The 19,100-nt window shown below is 47.6% G+C and overlaps 1 protein-coding gene across 1 annotated transcript in view; it reads right to left on the bottom strand.

The window, feature by feature from the left end:
- CNMD (chondromodulin) overlaps positions 1 to 5,492 on the bottom strand; it is a 30,733-nt gene extending 25,241 nt beyond the window's left edge. The window contains exons 1-2 of the mRNA XM_052650315.1: positions 5,340 to 5,492; positions 4,769 to 4,909 (exon numbers count right to left, since the gene is read on the bottom strand). Of these exons, the coding sequence (XP_052506275.1) occupies positions 4,769 to 4,909; positions 5,340 to 5,492 (294 nt within the window). The remainder of the gene's footprint in view (positions 1 to 4,768; positions 4,910 to 5,339) is intronic.
- Positions 5,493 to 19,100: the final 13,608 nt, after the last annotated feature.

Raw genomic sequence — 19,100 nt, 5'->3', positions numbered from 1 at the left:
GTTGATGGATAAATGGACATTGAAGAGGCAGAGGGTTCCCTGGGCTGTTAACCAAACAAATCTGCAGTGGCACCTTAATGTGAAGGTATTTTTAAAAAATCCTTCAGTCAAGACTTGGCATGGAGGGTGGTATACAGTAAGGACTGTGGACAGGACTAGGGTATGCCTGAGATACAGCCACATTACAGAGAGCAAGGTCAACGTGTATGTCTGCTTCCGCTCAAAATAAGAGGGACCCCTATTAATGACGCTATGGGACAGACATAACGTGTCGTAAGGCGTTGTTACGAGATGTGTGGGGGGAGGGGGAGAGTTTTGGCATTGTGCAGCAGCACTGGGCCAGGAATCAGAAAAACAGCTGGCTACACCATTTAGCTCTGCCTCTTGGGAGTTGCCTTGAATGCCGAATGATGAAGTGGGAACCTCAAAGGGGGGTTTCATTTATGTCATCAGAGCTCCGGGGTGTCACAGAGGTAGCCCAGAGCAGGTTCACAGACTGTGAGGTTCCTTTATCTGAGTCCCTCCCACCAGCGGTTCATCTGCAATTTGACCAGAGCAGCTTTGCTTCTGATCTGTTTCACGTGTTGCCTTTCTGAGTAACATCTTGTTTAAAATCCTGCCATGCGAAAAACCCTTTTTACAGTGGACCACTGAATTACAGGATCCAAAGGGCTCTCTCACTCTCTCTTAAAAAAATATTTATTTATTTCTTTGGTTGTGCCAAATAAGTTGTGACACTCAGGATCCTCGATGTTCGTTGAGGCGTGTGGGATCTAGTTCCCTGACCAGGATCGAACCTGGGCCTTGAACCATGGAGTCTTAGCCACTGGACCGCCAGGGAGGTCCCCAACGGGGCTCTCTGGTTTAGACATCTGGTTAGGACCCTGGTTTAAAAAGTGATTTACACGCTGCTCCTGACCAGTGTATAAATCCATGGGGCCACAAAGAGCTGGACACGACTCAGTGACTAACACACTATGTCTTATGTATGATATCTGGTTTAGTGGCTAAGTTGTGTCTGACTCTCTCAACTGCATGAACTGTAGCCCGCCAGGCTCCTCTGTCCATGGGATTCTCCAGGCAAGAGTACTGAAGTGGGTTGCCATGTCCTTCTCCAGGGGAATCTTCCCCACCTAGGGATTGAACCCAGGTGTCCTGCATTGCAGGCAGATTCTTTACCATCTGAGCCTCCAAGGAGGCCCATATATGGTACATAATGTATCTCTTATGTGTTGTATAAGATATACACTCTTCAAAGTAGAAGGAGTGGGAACTGATGAGGGCCATTAGCTACTTAGTGTCAGGTCCATAGGTCAGAACTGCAAAGAGCTCAAATTCAATTCAAGTCAGATTTTTTGGACTTGAAAAATTCAATTCAAGTCAGTTATGAGAAATAGCTGACTGCCCCCATGGACAAACCCTGGGGAAAGTATCTGTCGTTATTGGATCATTACTTATAGAAACTCATTATTGCAAGACCCACAAAGCGTTGTTTTATCAGCAGAGATGTAGAAATGGTAGCTGGTACCCTTGTAGGCAACAGCTCTCCATTAGTGGAACAAAAAATCCCGGCATTCACCACCTCTGAGCACAGGTCCTCCCCTCCTTCTGATGAACTTTGCTTCCTGCAGGACACTGTCTCCCCAGCTCAGCTGATCATGACAGCCACTTCCAGGGGTTCTGATTTAGGGGCATGGGAGCGGAGCCCACCAGGCTCTTTTCACTTTGCACCCTGGTGGTGCTCACCATCAGCCTGTTTGGGGAAACCTGTTTTCTTTGGCTGAGCCAGGGCTCCCTGCAGGTGAGGCTCAGAAAGCGGGCTCTGTTTGGCCCCTGCGCTCTCTGAGCAGCCACTGTTCATCTGAGTTAATTTTGGCTGTTAAGGCGTGCGTGGCGGACAACGCGTGTGTGAGTTTCTGCTGCCACAAGTGTCCGTCCTTTACTCATGAGACAAGAGGCTCTTTTTTTTTTTTTTTTTTAAAGCCTTGCACATAAACTTTTTACTACTAAAGTGATCCTGGATTTAAGAAATGAACTATTTCCAAATTCTTAGAAAATCTTAAGGAGACAAGATCATAACACTGGAACAGTGGCTTGTGCGTCTAACTTGACTTTCTTCCATCGTCACCCTTCTCCACCTTCCCCCTCAACAAAACACCCTACCTAACCAGGCCTGGGTATTGCATCCTTTTAATGGAGCTGCAGCCCCTGCTTGCCCCAGAGCAGCAGAGGGGGTTTGTGTCCTCCTGAAGTGCCTGGGTTTGGAGACTGGTAAAGAGTACTGAGCCCCAAGCTCAGGAGAAGGCTGGGTTGGTGAAGCAGTAATCACAATACCTGCTCTAAACGGATGGAGCTGTTAGCACCTAAGGCTATTTCTATTCAAGCACAAAGAAAGTTTATTATGTGCCAAAATTCTGCTCAATATGGTGCCTTTTACAGCCAAGGAGATTTGCTAATGAGTTTCTAATAAAGCCTGGGTTCATAAGATAATTACATCATGTTTGGGACCAACGGCTCAAAAAATCAGGCTGAGAATAAAGGCCCCAAGCAATGATCTCATCCCCTCATCCCAGGCGCTTGGGTTGTCAGTTATCTCATATTGGTGGGAACTTCCCATATTTCAATGCCTTGTTCCATTGACAATAATGTGGATGAAACATGACCTCAATATTTGAGCCCAGTCACTTGTCCCCTCATTATTAACACTTCAGTGCTTCAGAGTCCTCTAGCTGATTTCCAGTAAACCTGTCCTAAGGGGATTTATCCACATGAAAGGCGCAGGAGGTGAATTACTGCTGCTTCTCCTCTATAAACCAATACAGAGGGATAGAGGCATGGGTAATCTCCAAAGAGTGGGTGCCGCATTGGCTGTGGATGTCTCTGTCTGTTGGACAGAGACTGACCTTCTCTGATTATGTTTCGTTCGGGCCATTTAGATTTGAATTCAGCAGACCTGTGCATATGCTATGCGTAGATGGTACCAAATTTACTCTACTTAGTATTTTGTGATTTGTTTTTCAGACTTAAGTAATATGGATCAGCATGGAATATTTTGGGAGTTGAAAAAAAAAAAAACCACACCAAAACCCTACCACCATTTTCTTCATTCTCCTACCTGCAGAAGAGACAGCGGTAACTTGTATTGTTGGCAATAAAACGTGATTCACTCTTCCTCTGTATTTTTAGAATTTAATACCACTCTCTCGAACCAGACAACCCACCATCTTGCAGTGAAGTAAAAGTTATGATAAAAGGAGGCCCTACTCATTTTGGATGATCTTTCAATCTCTCTTTCTAGAAGCTTGTCAGTTAACCCTGTTTGCCTTGAATAATTAAATGCCAAACGGTACTCATTTAAATATATATCATGACCCAAATCTTTACCTAAAAAAAAAAAAAAACAAAAGCAAAGCCATTTTTGTCCCCAAAGGACTCATACCATGGAAGTTTTGTCATCTAAAAGATAGCATTTACATTTCCCAAGGGGTGACAGTCTAAACCCTGCTATTAATGGAGATGGAGATACAGAAATGTTCAGATATGCTGCTTTCGAATATGAGCATCTGGCCCGGCTTCTATATTTAAAATACACAAATACATTAAGGCACTTTTCAAATACACATAAAACACTGTGCAATTCTGATCGTACAAATCGATGCTTGTAAATTTGATATAGTCTCTAAAACAGACTCGGTGCTAAATGGCATACTTATCTACATTAGGCATTTGAGTTAAAAATACAAATTACGCAGTGACTGCAGAAGATGTGGTGTGTAAAATGGTTGAATTGCTCTCAGCACCATTTTCTCTAAGTACTGGAATTCGCTCATGCTTTGAATTTCATGGTGGGAGAGAAAGGGGAAGACAGCAAGTCACGGATTCTCTGAGGGGAGTGATTAAGAAACAGCCCTTTGTGTGCACCCTGGAGAGGGAATTCTTTTCCATTAGTTGAAATCAGCTTACACCAGGCCTGGCAATGGTCATCAAGATAAAATGCTCCTCCTCCTTTAGATAAGTGAACAAAACTCAGAGTATTTAATGAACACCCTGGAATCTTGCCCATTCGGGTCACAAGCACTTTTTATATTCCTTGAGAGCCAAGCGAGCTTTAACATAAAGAGTGGCGTTCATAGAAAGTAGGACGGGAGTTAGTAAAACATTAAGTCACGTGGGACCAGGCCAGAAATGATTTTTAAAGATATTGACTATCTTTAAGGAAGTTAGATTTTTTTTCCCTTACAGCAAGAGAGTAGGGCAAATTAAAGCATGAGGAGTGAGAGGAGAGAGAAAAGAGAGAGAGAAGAGAGAAAAGGAGAGAGGGAGAGAGAAAAAGAGGACGCTAGTGGGAGGTCAGGTTCATCCCCTTATTAGGTCTGAATGTTCCTCCGCTACCTTTGTCCTAGGTTCTTCAATTCACAGCTTTTCTCAGCTGGCAGAGGCCATAGTTTCATTTCCTCCTAAGGGTGAGTAAGGCGAGGCCAGAAGGGCCGTGCCTTCCCGGTGGTCCCTCAGCTGCTTGCGCCTTCCCTGCGAAGGGCTTCCCTGAAACCCTCCACTGCATCCCCCGCCCGCTACACAGCTTTTGGAGCCCAGACGGGCTTTTCTACAAAGTTGCCTGTCCGTGGGAAGCCACGTCGTGGAGTTGGATGGAAGAAGGGACCGAGGCGCCCGGGAGGCCCCCGAGGGGACAGCATCTGCTGAGGCCCCCGCGCGGGGGGGACACGCGAGTGACAGGGCCCCCGGCCGCCCCGTGCGCCTCCGGACTTACGTGATTGTCGCTCCCCTTCCAGAAGTAGAAGGCCCCGATGGCCCCCAGGAGCAGCAGCACCGCCCCCGAAATGAGGACCACGGCTCCGACCTTGAGCAGCCGCGCGGGGCTGGAGGGCTTCACGGTCACGGCGGCGTACGCCTGCGGGCGGCCGGGAGAGGACGCGTCAAGGCTGCGCGCAGCGACCGCGGCATCGGGGCGCGGGTGGGAATGGGGAACAGCGGCCCCGGGCTCCTCCGGGCGCCCCGTTTCTCCGCGCTCCCCTCGCCGCGGGTCCCTGGTCCTCAGGCCTGGACGGGCGCTGAGCAAACTCTTCGCGGTTCAAGGTCTGCCATGTCGGCGGCCTCCCCTCCTCGACGCCCCCTCCTCGCTCCCTGCCCACCTTCCTCTTCGCGCGCATCTGGGGATGCCCCGGCCTCTGCACCCGCACCCGCGTGGGGCGCCACCCCAAGCCCACATCTGGGCGCCCGAATTTGCTCCCACCTCCCAAGCTCGGTGCCTTGCAAATCGTAGATCCGGGGCGGGGGCGTCCGGGCCCCCGCAGGTCTGGGGGACCCCGAGCGGTACTCACCGGGGGGCTGCAAAACTCGAGGTCGTCGGGCCCCACCAGGGCGATGGGCACTTTGTCCGAGTTCTCCGTCATGACCGCGGCCGCCGGAGCAGGACACCGGGAGGCTCGGCTGGCGCCCTGGGCTCTGGCCTGCGGCCCCGACGTGCCGGGCATTTCAACGCGGGGCACGCGCGCGCACACCGTGCCCTCCGCCTGGGCCGGCCCAGAGCTCCCCACCCCTCCTGGCGCCTCACCTCTGCCCTGCCTCCCCTCGCCCGCCCCGGAGCAGCGGTGGACGCGCCCAGCTTGCCGCAGCGCACCCCCTCCCCCAAGCCCCTCGTGAGTCTGAGTGTGGCAGGGTGGGGGAGAGGGAGCAATCCAAGATGCTGAGCCCCGCGACCCCGCGACATGCCGGATTGCCGGGACTCTTTCCGCCGTCCGGGAACACTCAGGGTGTCTGAGGCTCTGCTGGGCGCCTGGCTGGAGGCCCGTTTCCCGCAGTGAACTTGTGTGTGCGCCGGGGGCGCCGGCGGAACAGGACACAGACGGTGGGGTCGTGGGGTGGACGGGGGACCCCGGCCAAAGTCTGCGGGGTTGACGCCCGGCGGGCCCTGCTGGGTGGACCCCGGACAGGCGCGCGGACCCAGGTCTTAGCGATGGGCTCTCGTCCCAAGTTTCTCTGGGAGCCTTAGCAGGAGGCTCAGCAGGGAAACTGGAAGCCAAGCTGAGAAAGAGTAATAGGTTCTGGTTGATTAACTAAATAAGCTAAACAAAGAGATAAAAACAACAATGGCAACAAACACACCAAAAACACTGTTATGTCTAAAGAAATAGCCAAGTATATATATATACACACACACACACACACAGTATACTATATGTATAGTATACATTTTATACTATATAGAGAGATATATAGTATTAATATGTATTTTAAAAGCAGAACAGGAGAAATTTTTTTGCTTTTGGAAATGCCTTCTGCCAGTACTAGGACTATACGTGTGTGCATGCTAAGTCCCTTCCGTCGTGTCCGGCTCTTTGCGGCCCCATGGACTGTAGCCTGCCAGGCTCCTCTGCCCATGGGATTCTCCAGGCAAGCACACTGAAGTGGGTGGCCATTTCCTTCTCCCGGGGGTCTTCCCAACTTAGGGATGCAATCCACACCTCTTAGGTCTCTCGCACTGGCAAGTGGGTTCTTTACCACTAGATGCCTCTGGGAAGCCCACCAGGACTACATGTAACCTCATGTGAATCCAGGCTTCATGAATCGGTGTCGGGTTCTGGCTGTGTGCAGAGTCCCCTCCTGAGGAGTAAGGGGGTGCTGCAGGAGAGGGCTCGAGTCTCCTGAGCAGAGGGAGGGGGCTGGGCAGGGCTGCGGCAGGAGGAAGTGTGTGCTCCCGAGGCGCCGCTGATGAGAGGGACACCTGGAGATGGGTGTGCTGACAGCGGAGCCGGGCAGGGCTGTGGGGTGGAAATGACTGCGTGTCTCTGCTGCTGCTGGGCTGGGGAGGTTGAGGCTTCAGGCCTAGGAGGACTGGGAGAGTGGTGGGAGCCCAGGGGAGAGGAGGCCGTTGGGAGGAGCAGTTGTGAGAGAGCCGATATAAGACTAATTTCAGACTTGTTGAACTTGATATTCAGTCACTCAGTTGTGTCCAACTCTTTGCAACCCCATGGACTCTAGCCCACCAGGCTTCCCTTTCCTTCACCGTGGCTGGAGTTTGCTCAAACTCATGTCCATCGAATCGGTGATGCCATCCAACCATCTCATCCTCTGTCGTCCCCTTCTCCTCCTGCCTTCAATCTTTCCCAGCATCAGGGTCTTTTCAAATCAGTTGGCTCTTCGCATCAGGTGGCCAAAGTACTAGATGCTTCAGCTTCAGCATCAGTTCTTCCAGTGAAAATTCAGGACTGATCTCCTTTACGATGGACTGGTTTGATCTTCTTGCTCTCCAAGGGACTCTCAAGAGTCTTTTCCAACACCAGTTTGAAAGCATCATGGGGGGCTGGTAAAGAAGAGCCCGGGGACCATCCTGAGCCTGCCTTGGATTCAGACAAGGCACCACTGGCTGCATCTTCCATGAGGTGGAAGGCGCTGGAAAACCTCCTTACAGCCTGCAGAGGCTCAGCCCTCGGAGGCACTGCTGCTGAGTTCAGGACCTCCTCTCCCCAGGGCGCTTGTAATGGGCGTTTCGGAAGGAATAAGAGAAGTCCCAGCCAGAGAAGTGGGAGGAGACCCAAGATGAAGGGATGCAGGAAGAAAAGGCGAGTTCAGGAAGGATGGATCCGCAGTATCAGATGCTGACATCATGGGAGAAGGAAAGAATACACAGAAAGGCCTTGGGACTCCTCAGTGAGGAGGGCGCCAGAGCCAATAAGACAGCAGTTTGGTTTGCTCCATTTATTGGGCACAGAACACATGCTCCAAAGCATCATTGTGACTAAAAGTATTTGCAGCTCATACCGCAGACCAGGAGAGTTCCTAGGAATCACTAAAATACCACCGATGGGAAAACTGGGCAAAGGATGGGAACAGAGGTTCCACAGAAGGGGAAATTCAAATGACTCTTCAACATTAGAAAAATGCTTGACAGCACTTATAAAAAGTAATGCACATTTAAAGTATTCCTTTGCACCTATCTGGCTGGTGAAAATAAACACCCTTGTTAGAACAGTCTATTGGAGAGCATGACGGGAAATGAGGCCTACGTTGCTGTGCGTGGCTGAATTGGTGCAAATTTTATGGAGAAAACTTGATTCCAAAATGCAAAGTGTAATTTTATTTCTGTGGATTTATCCTACAGATGGGCTCACAGGCTGGAAAAATCCTCTCTATGCAAGGCTGCTCCTTGCAGCGTGTCTGTTAGAACAAAGGCCTAGAAACGGTTTCAGTGTCCACAGCAGAGAATTCCTGGCACATCCTCACAAAGGGATCTTGGCAACAATTTGAAAGGATGAAGCAGCTTTGAATATACTGATGTAAGAACACACACCTAAGATATTTTAAGTGAAAAAGGCAAAGGGTAGAAAATGTATCTAAATGCCTCCATTTGTATTTGTTGTTCAGTCGCTCGGTCGTGTCCCACTCTTTGTGACCCCACGGACTGCAGCACGCCAGGCTTCCCTGTCCATCAGCAACTCCCTTAGCTTACTCAGACTCATGTCCATTGAGTCGGTGATGCCATCCAGCCATCTCATCCTCTGCCATCCCCTTCTCCTTCTGCCCTCAGTCTTTTCCACTGTCATGATTTTTTCCTAGGAGTCGGTTCTTTGCATCCGGTGGCCAAAGTGGCCAAATTTGCATAAAAAATACAAACAGGGGAATTCTCTGGTGGTTCAGTGGTATATTGAAAAGCAGAGACATTACTTTCCTGACAAAGGTCTGTCCAGTCCAATTATGGTTTCTCTAGTAGTCATGTGTGGATGTGAGAGTTGGAGGAGTGCTGAAGAATTGATGCTTTTGAACTGTGGTGCTGGAGAAGACTCTTGAGAGTCCCTTGGACTGCAAGGAGATCCAACCAGTCCATCCTGAAGGAAATGAGTCCTGAATGTTCCTTGGAAGGACTGATGCTGAAGCTGAAGCTCCAATACTTTGGCCACCTGATGCGAAGAACTGACTCACTGGAAAAACTCTGATGCTGGGAAGGATTGAAGGCAGGCGGAGAAGGGGATGACAGAGGATGAGATGGTTGGATGGCATCATAGACTCGATGGACATGAGTTTGAGTAAACTCTGGGAGTTGCTGATGGACAGGGAGGCCTGGCGTGCTGCAGTCCATTGGGTAACTGAACTGACTCAGTGGCTAGGACTCTGCACTTTCACTGCCAAAGGCCCTGGTTCAATCCCTAGTTGGTAAACTGAAACCCCACAAGCGGCATGGTATGGCCAATGAATAAATAAACAAACAAGAACATATGTATGCAGGGCTTGCATGGTGGTCCAGTGGTTAAGAATTCACCGCCAATGCAGGGCCATGGGTTGGATCCCTGCTGTGAGAAGATTCCGCACGCTGCAGGGCAACTGCGCTGGTGTGCCGCGACTCTGGAAGCCTGCCCTCTACAGCTCACACTCCACAACCAGAGAAGCCCCCACAGTGAGACTCTTGAGCACCACAGCTGGAGCGAAGCCCCCGCTCAGTGCAACCAGAGAAAGCCCGCATGCAGCAACGAAACCCAGTGCACCAAACAGATGAATAAGAAGAGTGTGTGAGTGCACACGCCCTCTGCAAAGACTCACAGAGGCCGACGGCAGGGGCTGCCTCTGGGGAGAGACACGGGCGCGGGGACACCCACGGGAGAAAGGCGCTCCACTCCGTGCCTTTTGGAGCGCTCTGGGTTCTGGGCTGTGAGCACAGACTGACAGTTCAAAAGATGGGTGCATATGCCAGTCAGAAAGGCTACGATCCAAAAGTCTGCAAACAATAAATGCTGGAGAGGGTGCGGAGACAAGGGAACCCTCTTACACTGTTGGTGGGAATGTAAACCAGTACAGCCACTATGGAGAACAGTGTGGAGATTCCTTAAAAAACTAGAAATAGAACTGTCATATGACCCAGCAATCCCACTGCTGGGCATACACACCGAGGAAACCAGAGCTGAAAGAGACATATGTACCCCAATGTTCATCGCACCCCTCTTTATAATAGCCAGGACATGGGAGCAACCTAGATGTCCATCAGCAGACGAATGGATAAGAAAGCTGTGGTACATATACACAATGGAGTATTACTCAGCCATTAAAAAGGTTACATTTGAATCAGTTCTAATGAGGTGGATGAAACTGGAGCCGATTATACAGAGTGAAGTAAGTCAGAAAGAAAAACACCAATACAGTATACTAACACATATATATGGAATTTAGAAAGATGGTAATGATGACCCTGTATGTGAGACAGCAAAAGAGACACAGATGTATAGAACAGGCTTTTGGACTCTGTGGGAGAGGGTGAGGGTGGGATGATCTGAGAGAATAGCATTGAAACATGTACATTATCTTGTGTGAAACAGATCGCCAGTCCAGGTTCGATGCATGAGACAGGGTGCTCGGGGCTGGTGCACTGGGATGACCCTGAGGGATGGGGTGGGGAGGGAGGTGGGAGGGGGGTTCAGGATGGGGAACACATGTGCACCCGTGGAGGATTCATGTATGGCAAAACCACTACAATATTGTAAAGTAATTAGCCTCCAATTAAAATAAATAAATTAATTAAAAATAATAAATAAAAAATAAAATCTAAATTTGTCCAAAAAGTGAGTGAATAAAATAACAAATAACAGTGAATAGGCAGGAAGTGACTGCTGCAAACGGAGACAATTCTTTTAAGAACTTTGGATTTAAGGAGGAGAAGAAAGTAAGGGGGCTAGACCAAGGGAGCTGGAGGGCCACGGACATCCTCCCCAGCCTTCCCAGGTGGAGAGGCATTTGAAAGCCGAAGGGGGATGGGAAAGGATGGGATGGACCCAAAAATAAGCAAGAAGGTCAACTCTGAGAAGGAGAGAGGGTTGGGGGAGTAAGTGACCATGTGGATGCTCGGGGGACTCCTGGTCTGAGGAGAGTGACGTTGAGGAAAGGGTGGGAAGTGGGGTGGGTTGCAGGACCCCGCCTCCTTCACACAACAGATGATGCCTGTTCCAGGGGCGGCCCCGAACGTAGCGGCTCGGAGCTCAAAAGACAGGGGGAAGGGTGGGCAGGGAGACCGCTTGCATTCTCTGAGCACATTCTCCGAAAGTGGCAGGTTTCCAGCAGTTGTTAGGTTATACATTTATACGATGACGGTCCAGACTGATGAAGAGACAGTAGAAGCAGCAGCCTAGCAGAAGGTCTGGGGTGAAGGGGATGTAGGGGTCCCCATTTCACAGGTGCGCTCCCCTCTGCCCACCCGCCTCCTGCCTCTAATCCCTGGGCTCATTCCTGGGCCTCAGGCCCCAACTCTGCCCTTGTGCCAGGCACTCTGCCAGGTCTGGGGACTTGACACTGAGCAAAGGAGACGCCACCCTGCTTACGGTGGAGTGGAAAAGACAATCTTAAAGCAAGCAGTCACAAAATAATGGTGTCCCCACATTCCTGATCAACAGTAACGAGGATTCACTGCAGCACCATTCACACGAGTCGGGACAGGGAAGTAACCTAAATACCCATTGACAGAGGAATGGATAAAGGTGTGGTGCACACATACAGGGGGATATCACTCAGCCACAAGGAAGAAGGAAACCGTGTCATTTGCAGCTACAGGGGTGGACTCGGAGACTGTCGTACTGGGTGAAGTCAGTCAGAGAAAGACAAGATACCACGTGATATCACTTACATACAGAATCTAAAGAAGGATACAAATGAACTTATTTACAAAACAGAAATACAGTCACAGATGTAGAAAACCAACTTATGGTTACTGGGGGGAAAGGTGAGGGGTTAACCTGGGACACTGGAATTGACATATACACACTACTATATATATAATTGATAACTAATAAGGACTTACTATATAGCACAGGGAACTCTTCTCAATACTCTGTAAAGACCTGTATGGGCAAGAATCTAAAAAAGTGTGTGTATATATATATCACTGATATGCTTTGCTGTACAGGAGGAAGTAACACAACATTTTAAATCAACTGTATTCCTACAGGTTTAATGCAATCCCTATAAAAATTCCAATGTAATATCTATAAAATGTTTCACAGATATAAAACAATCTGAAAATTCATTGCTGTTGTTTAGTTGCTAAGTCGTGTCTGGCTCTTTAGCAACCCTAGGGACTATAGCCCGCCAGGCTCCTTTGTCCTTAGGATTTCCCAGGCAAGAGGACTGGAGTGGGTGGCCATTTCCTTCTCCAGGGGATCTTCTTAACCCAGGCCTGCTTGGCAGGCTTATTCTTTATCACTGAGCTACTTGAGAAGCCCTTAAAATTCATACAGAATTGCAAATGTGAGCTGGAAGATAGTATAAAGGAACTCACCCAACGAGAAGAGGAAAAAGAAAAAAAAAAAAGAAAAAACCCCCAGCATTTTGACTATATAGAGTAAGTCTATAGACAAATAAAAAAAAGGGAAGGCTAAAATAAACCACGTAGTAATGAATTGTACTTAGAAACATCAGTCTGAATTCATGATTGTTATGCAAAGAAATAGAGGAAAACAACAGAATGGGAAAGACTAGAGATCTCTTCAAGAAAATTAGAGACACCAAGGGAACATTTCGTGCAAAGATGGGCTCGATAAAGGACAGAAATGGTATGGACCTAACAGAAGCAGAAGATATTAAGAAGAGGTGGCAAGAATACACAGAAGAACTCTACAAAAAAGATCTTCATGACCCAGATAATCATGATGATGTGATCACTAATCTAGAGCCAGACATCTTGGAATGTGAAGTCAAGTGGGCCTTAGAAAGCATCACTATGAACAAAGCTAGCGGAGGTGATGGTATTCCAGTTGAGCTGTTTCAAATCCTGAAAGATGATGCTGTGAAAGTGCTGTACTCAATATGCCAGCAAATTTGGAAAACTCAGCAGTGGCCACAGGACTGGAAAAGGTCAGTTTTCATTCCAATCCCAAAGAAAGGCAATGCCAAAGAATGTTCAAACTACCGCACAATTGCACTCATCTCACACGCTAGTAAAGTAATGCTCAATATCCTCTAAGCCAGGCTTCAGCAATACATGAACCGTGAACTCCCTGATGTTCCAGCTGGTTTTAGAAAAGGCAGAGGAACTAGAGATCAAATTGCCAACATCCGCTGGATCATGGAAAAAGCAAGAGAGTTCCAGAAAAACATCTATTTCTGCTTTATTGACTATGCCAAAGCCTTTGACTGTGTGGATCACAACAAACTGCGGAAAATTCTGAAAGAGATGGGAATACCAGACCACCTGACCTGCCTCTTGAGAAATCTGTATGCAGGTCAGGAAGCAACAGTTAGAACTGGACATGGAACAACAGACTGGTTCCAAATAGAAAAAGGAGTACATCAAGGCTGTATATTGTCACCCTGCTTATTTAACTTCTATGCAGAGTACATCATGAGAAACGCTGGACTGGAAGAAACACAAGCTGGAATCAAGATTGCCGGGAGAAATATCAATAACCTCAGATATGCAGATGACACCACCCTTATGGCAGAAAGCGAAGAGGAGCTAAAGAGAAAGAGGAGAATGAAAAAGTTGGCTTAAAGCTCAACATTCAGAAAACGAAGATCATGGCATCCGGTCCCATCAATTCATGGGAAAAAGATGGGGAAATAGTGGAAACAGTGTCAGACTTTATTTTTGGGGGCTCCAAAATCACTGCAGATGGTGACTGCAGCCATGAAATTAAAAGACGCTTACTCCTTGGAAGAAAAGTTATGAGCAACCTAGATAGTATATTCAAAAGCAGAGACATTACTTTGCTGACTAAGGTCCTTCTAGTCAAGGCTATGGTTTTTCCTGTGGTCATGTACGGATGTGAGAGTTGGACTGTGAAGAAGGCTGAGCACCGAAGAATTGATGCTTTTGAACTGTGGTGTTGGAGAAGACTCTTGAGAGTCCCTTGGACTGCAAGGAGATCCAACCAGTCCATTCTGAAGGAGATCAACCTTGGGATTTCTTTGGAAGGAATGATGCTGAAGCTGAAACTCCAGTACTTTGGCCACCTCATGCGAAGAGTTGACTCATTGGAAAAGACTCTGATGCTGGGAGGGATTGGGGGCAGGAGGAGAAGGGGACGACAGAGGATGAGATGGTTGGATGGCATCACGGACTCGATGGACGTGAGTCTGAGTGAACTCCGGGAGATAGTGATGGACAGGGAGGCCTGGCGTGCTGCAATTCATGGGGTCGCAAAGAGTCGGACACGACTGAGCGACTGAACGGAACCGACCGAATATGGATAGATAAATATAGAAATAGATATAGAAAATAACTCTATACTCCAATAAAAATAAAACAATGAAAGGAAAAAGCATAGGTACCCCGAGATAAGTAACCTCTGCTCTGCACTGGGTGGGGCAGTCCTCGGGGAAGGCATGCTTTGGGTGAGGACTGAAGGAAGAGCAGCTGTTCTGAGTTTGGGGCACGGGCGGGGTGTGGGAAGTGTGGGAAGATGGTTAGCAGGCCTGGCGGCGCTTAACAGTTTAGCATTTGAAAGAAGAGAGGTTGGACTTTGGAGAATGAGAGAAAGAGTGGTAGGAGGCGAGGCTGCAGAGAGGCAGTCATCTCAGACAAGACCGTGTTAAGGTTTGGATTTTTTCCCCTTGGTATTAGGAGGTCCCAAGGGGTTTGAAACAGCAGAATGGCATAATCAGGTTTGCATTTTAAAAGCATCATTTTTATTACAACCCACACAAACGGATGATACATTTTTTACCTGAATATTTTCTGTTAGTATCATTTTGTATGTTTTCAGACACCTTTTCCCGGTAGTCTAGGCCTTGGGCTATATATAGGGAAATACTTTACCTGACTATGGAACAGGGCTCCACCTGAAATTCAAAAGCCTCTTTTCTTTCCTAGACTTGCCATATATTTGTGGTGTGACCTCCAATAAGGTTTTTCATTTCTTTGGTGCTCTTTTTTCTCATCTTTAAGATGAAAGGAAAGTCTAAAAACTTCTCAATTTGTGACCTTCTATCAGTTCAGTTCCGTTCACTCACTCAGTTGTGTCCAACTCTTTGTGACCCCATGGACTGCAGCACGCCAGGCCTCCCTGTCCATCAGCAACTCCCGGAGTTTACTCAAATTCATGTCCATTGAGTTGCTGATGCCATCCAACCATTTCATCCTCTGTTGTCCCCTTCTCCTCCTGCCTTCAATCTTTCCCAGCATCAGGGTCTTTTCCAATGAGTCAGTTCTTTGCATCACGTGGCCAAAATATTGGAGTTTCAACTTCAACATCAGTCCTTCAAATGAACACTCAGGACTGATCTCCTTTAGGATGGACTGATTGGATCTCCTTGCAGTCCAAGGGACTCTCAAGAGTCTTCTCCAACACCACAGTTCAGTGCTCAGCTTTCCTCATAGTCCAACTCTCACATCCATACATGACCACTGGCAAAGTAATGTCTGCTTTTTAATATGCTGTCTAGGTTGGTCATAACTTTCCTTCCAAGGAATGTCTTTTAATTTCATGGCTGCAATCACCATCTGCAGTGATTTTCGAGCCCCAAAAAATAAAGTCTGTCACCGTCTCCCCATCTATTTGCCATGAAGTGATGGGACCAGATGCCATCATCTTCGTTTTCTGAATTTAAGCTTTAAGCCAACTTTTTCACTCTTCTCTTTCATTTTCATCAAGAGGCTTTTTAGCTCCTCTTCACTTTCTGCCATAAGGGTGATGTCATCTGCATATCTGAGGTTATTGATATTTCTCCCAGCAATCTTGATTCCAGCTTGTGCTTCTTCCAGCCCAGTGTTTCTCATGATGTACTCTGCATAGAAGTTAAATAAGCAGGGTGACAGTATACAGCCTTGATGTACTCCTTTCCTGATTTGGAACCAGTCTGTTGTTCCATGTCCAGTTCTAGGTGTTGCTTCCTGACCTGCATACAGATTTCTCAAGAGGCAGGCCAGGTGGTCTGGTATTCCCATCTCTTTCAGAATTTTCCGCAGTTTGTTGTGATCCACACAGTCAAAGGCTTTGGCATAGTCAATAAAGCAGAAATAGATGCTTTTCTAAAACTCTCTTGCTTTTTTGATGATCTAGCAGATGTTAGCAATTTGATCTCTGGTTCCTCTGCCTTTTCTAAAACCAGCTTGAACATCTGGAAGTTCATGGTTCACATATTGCTGAAGCCTGGCTTGGTGACCTTCTGTATGTCTATGTTTTTCCATATACAGAGTCATAGAAAAAAAAAAAAAGATAATAGAAACATCATTTTGACCTCTGTGGACTAGAATGTGTAAATTGGAGAGGGAGCAAGAATAAGAGGTAGGTATTTTGAGAGGCTCTTTTGTGGTCCAAGCAAGAGATGATGGTGGTGGTTGTTCTTGTTCAATCGCTAAGTTGTGTCCAACTCTTTGTGACCCCATGGAAAACCTGAATGAACTTTTTGGTCAACCCAATATTAACAGAGGCTTCCTTGGTAGTTCAGCAGTAAAGAATATGCCTGCAATGCAGGAGACTTGCAGGAAACATGGGTTAGATCCCTGGGTTGGGAGATTCCCCTGGGGTAGGGAAGGGAAACCCACTTTAGTATTCTCACCTGGGAAATCCCGGAGACAGAGGAGACTGGTGGGCTATACAGTCCATGGGGTTGCAAAACAGACATGACTGAGAGACTAAACAACAAATAAAAACAGATGCAGAGTATAGCCTAAGAATTCTCAACACAAGGAGAAATGATTTTCCTTTTCTTTTTATTGCATCCATACAAGAAGATGGATGTTGGCTGAACCTACTGTGGCAGTCACTCCACAGTATATTTAAGCCAAACCACCATGCTGTTTGCCTTAAACTCATACACTGATGTGTGAAAATTATTTCTCAACAAAACTGGGAAAAAAGGAATTCCATGGTGTCACTAAAACACAATCACTCCATTCAGGCAGCTGTCACCCCTCTAGAACTTTCTAGTGACAACACTGAGGTCCACTGAGGGGGCTGAGAGGGTCACAGTTGTCACGGGCAGTTAACTCTCGGCACAGCGTTCCAGTCCCCGCTTCCCTGTGCTCGTGGACTGGCTCATGAGCTCTGTCTGCTGTTCCTCTCTCGCTTCCTGCTGTCCAGCCAGTCTGGAGTTAGTGTGGGGAATATTCTTATATTGACAAAAAAAAAAAAAAATGCATTGATGGTAGATACGCTCCAGGGGAAAAAAAAAAGTTGCATTCCAATGCTAAATACGAGGGGTGGGTTTATTATCTGCCTTTTGGGATCAGCAAAGCAGGGTGACCTTCCCTTTAGTCAATTTTGAGTCTCTTGAATTTTCATTGGTCCATGTAGATAGGTTAATTTTCAAATGATTTTTAACTACTCACCCCTAAGCCGCCTCCTTCTCCTCATCTGAATACCAGTGTGTCCAGAAGACACGCCGAGCATCGTGTGTAGGTAACCGGAGCTGCAGTCTGTCGCTCCGCCTTTCTAGGCGGCTATTTCTTGGCTCGTTGGCTCAGCCTCACGTTTCCACTCTCAAGAACTGAAATCTCCCTCAGTGGAGCTTTATGTGGCAGTAAGCCCTGGGATAGAGTAGGAACGTCCTATGTGTCTGCCTGCCTCCCTCCAGCCTTGCCCCCTTCAAGCTCTTTGCCCTGTAGCTACATCAGCTTTTCTAAAGTGCAACTCACATCTCCTCCCACCTCTGCTCAAGACCGACAGTGGGTCTCAGTGCCCAGAGTCAAGTCCAGCGTCCCTCAAAGCACATCCAAGATTCTGGCCATTTTCCCCATTGCCTCTCTGTCTTGTTATTTGTCTGTTTCCCCCACCAGACAGTCATGTCAGCTTCTCAGGGGTCAGGACTGTGTCTTACTCACTGTCGTTCATTGGATAGGTGCATAGTTAATTAATTAATGAAGGGAGAAGCCGTGCAAGGGCCAGTCATACCTTAGAAAATCTTGCTGGAAAGGTTCATGCTCCTCGCTAACTGCCTTTGTAGAATTATGAATGGTCACCAACCTTACGGCAGGAGCTACTTGTGTGTTCAGTGAACATCAGATTTAGCTAAAAGCCAGAACTCGTGGTTTTATAGAATTTTTTACCTTGCTATAGGCAAGGTAGTCTGAGATACCAAGGTAGTCTGAGAAATGTAGTTTGGATGCTGTCTACTGGACTGCTTCAGTGATTTATGGGGATAACGATATAGAAAATGAAGTATTAAAACTAGCCTAAAAAGTCCAGGATCTATGATCACGGATCACAAGGAGCAGGGAGCAACTGGCATCTAAGTTGTATGACATCGTGTTGCTGGGGACTGTCTTGTACATCTCTGGACCCTTCCAGTGTTCAGTGTTGTGTGTCGAACATGGTAGGTCATTGGTAAATGTTTACTGATGATGGTTGAATAGGGAATAAGTCTGTCATCTCTGTGTTGAACATAATTGCTCAGGGCAATGGAGACAGAAAACTCAGGAACTTCTAGACATTCTTCACAACAGAGCAATTACCACCTGAGCCCATTCACTGTGATTTGCCCTGGGTTTCCCCCCAGAGAATGGCTCATCCAATTAACAGTTTCTTTAAAATGACTTTAACACACCTTGCCTTGGCATCACTAAAGAAAATAGACCTTACTGATTTTGGTAAGTAACTTGGCGACTTTCAAGTCCCATCCATATGGGTTTTTATGGTCCTCTCGCCATACTCATCCAGATACGTCTTCATATAAATTGTGGGAAATTCCTTCTAAGAAGGAGGACTGTGGAAATAGATAGGGAGAGCCAATTGAAGTCTCTTTGTGGAGAGTAATAAAAACAGGAATGGAGAGCAGTGAAGATGGGGGCATCCTGAAGGGTCGGTCGTAAGGTCTATCTCCTTTTCATCATTGCTGAACAGCTATTGCGGGTCAGCCCACAGCGGGTGCAGTGAGAGGGTAGGATCCCTGCACAGCAACTCAATCCATATGCAAACACGGTGACCCCAATTGCTTTGCAATAGAGAGCCACATGGCCTGTGCCCTTAAAATACATCATTTGGGCAGCTGCCAGCAGGCTGATTTATCCCAGATGGCCAGAAACAGCCCTGAGATCATCAGCGCTTTTGTTAATTGGGAGAGAGGGGCAGAGGAATTAAGATATTCCTGGGCACCAAGCATTCATTAGCCACCTGGCCTCCCTAAATTATGAGCCTGCCATGATTTTCCCAGTGCTTCAACTGAAATTT

This window comes from Budorcas taxicolor, chromosome 12, assembly GCF_023091745.1.
Source record: "Budorcas taxicolor isolate Tak-1 chromosome 12, Takin1.1, whole genome shotgun sequence".
NCBI lineage: Eukaryota > Metazoa > Chordata > Mammalia > Artiodactyla > Bovidae > Budorcas > Budorcas taxicolor.
The sequence above is the reverse complement of the archived record's forward strand: the minus strand, read 5'-3'. Positions and strand labels throughout refer to the sequence as shown.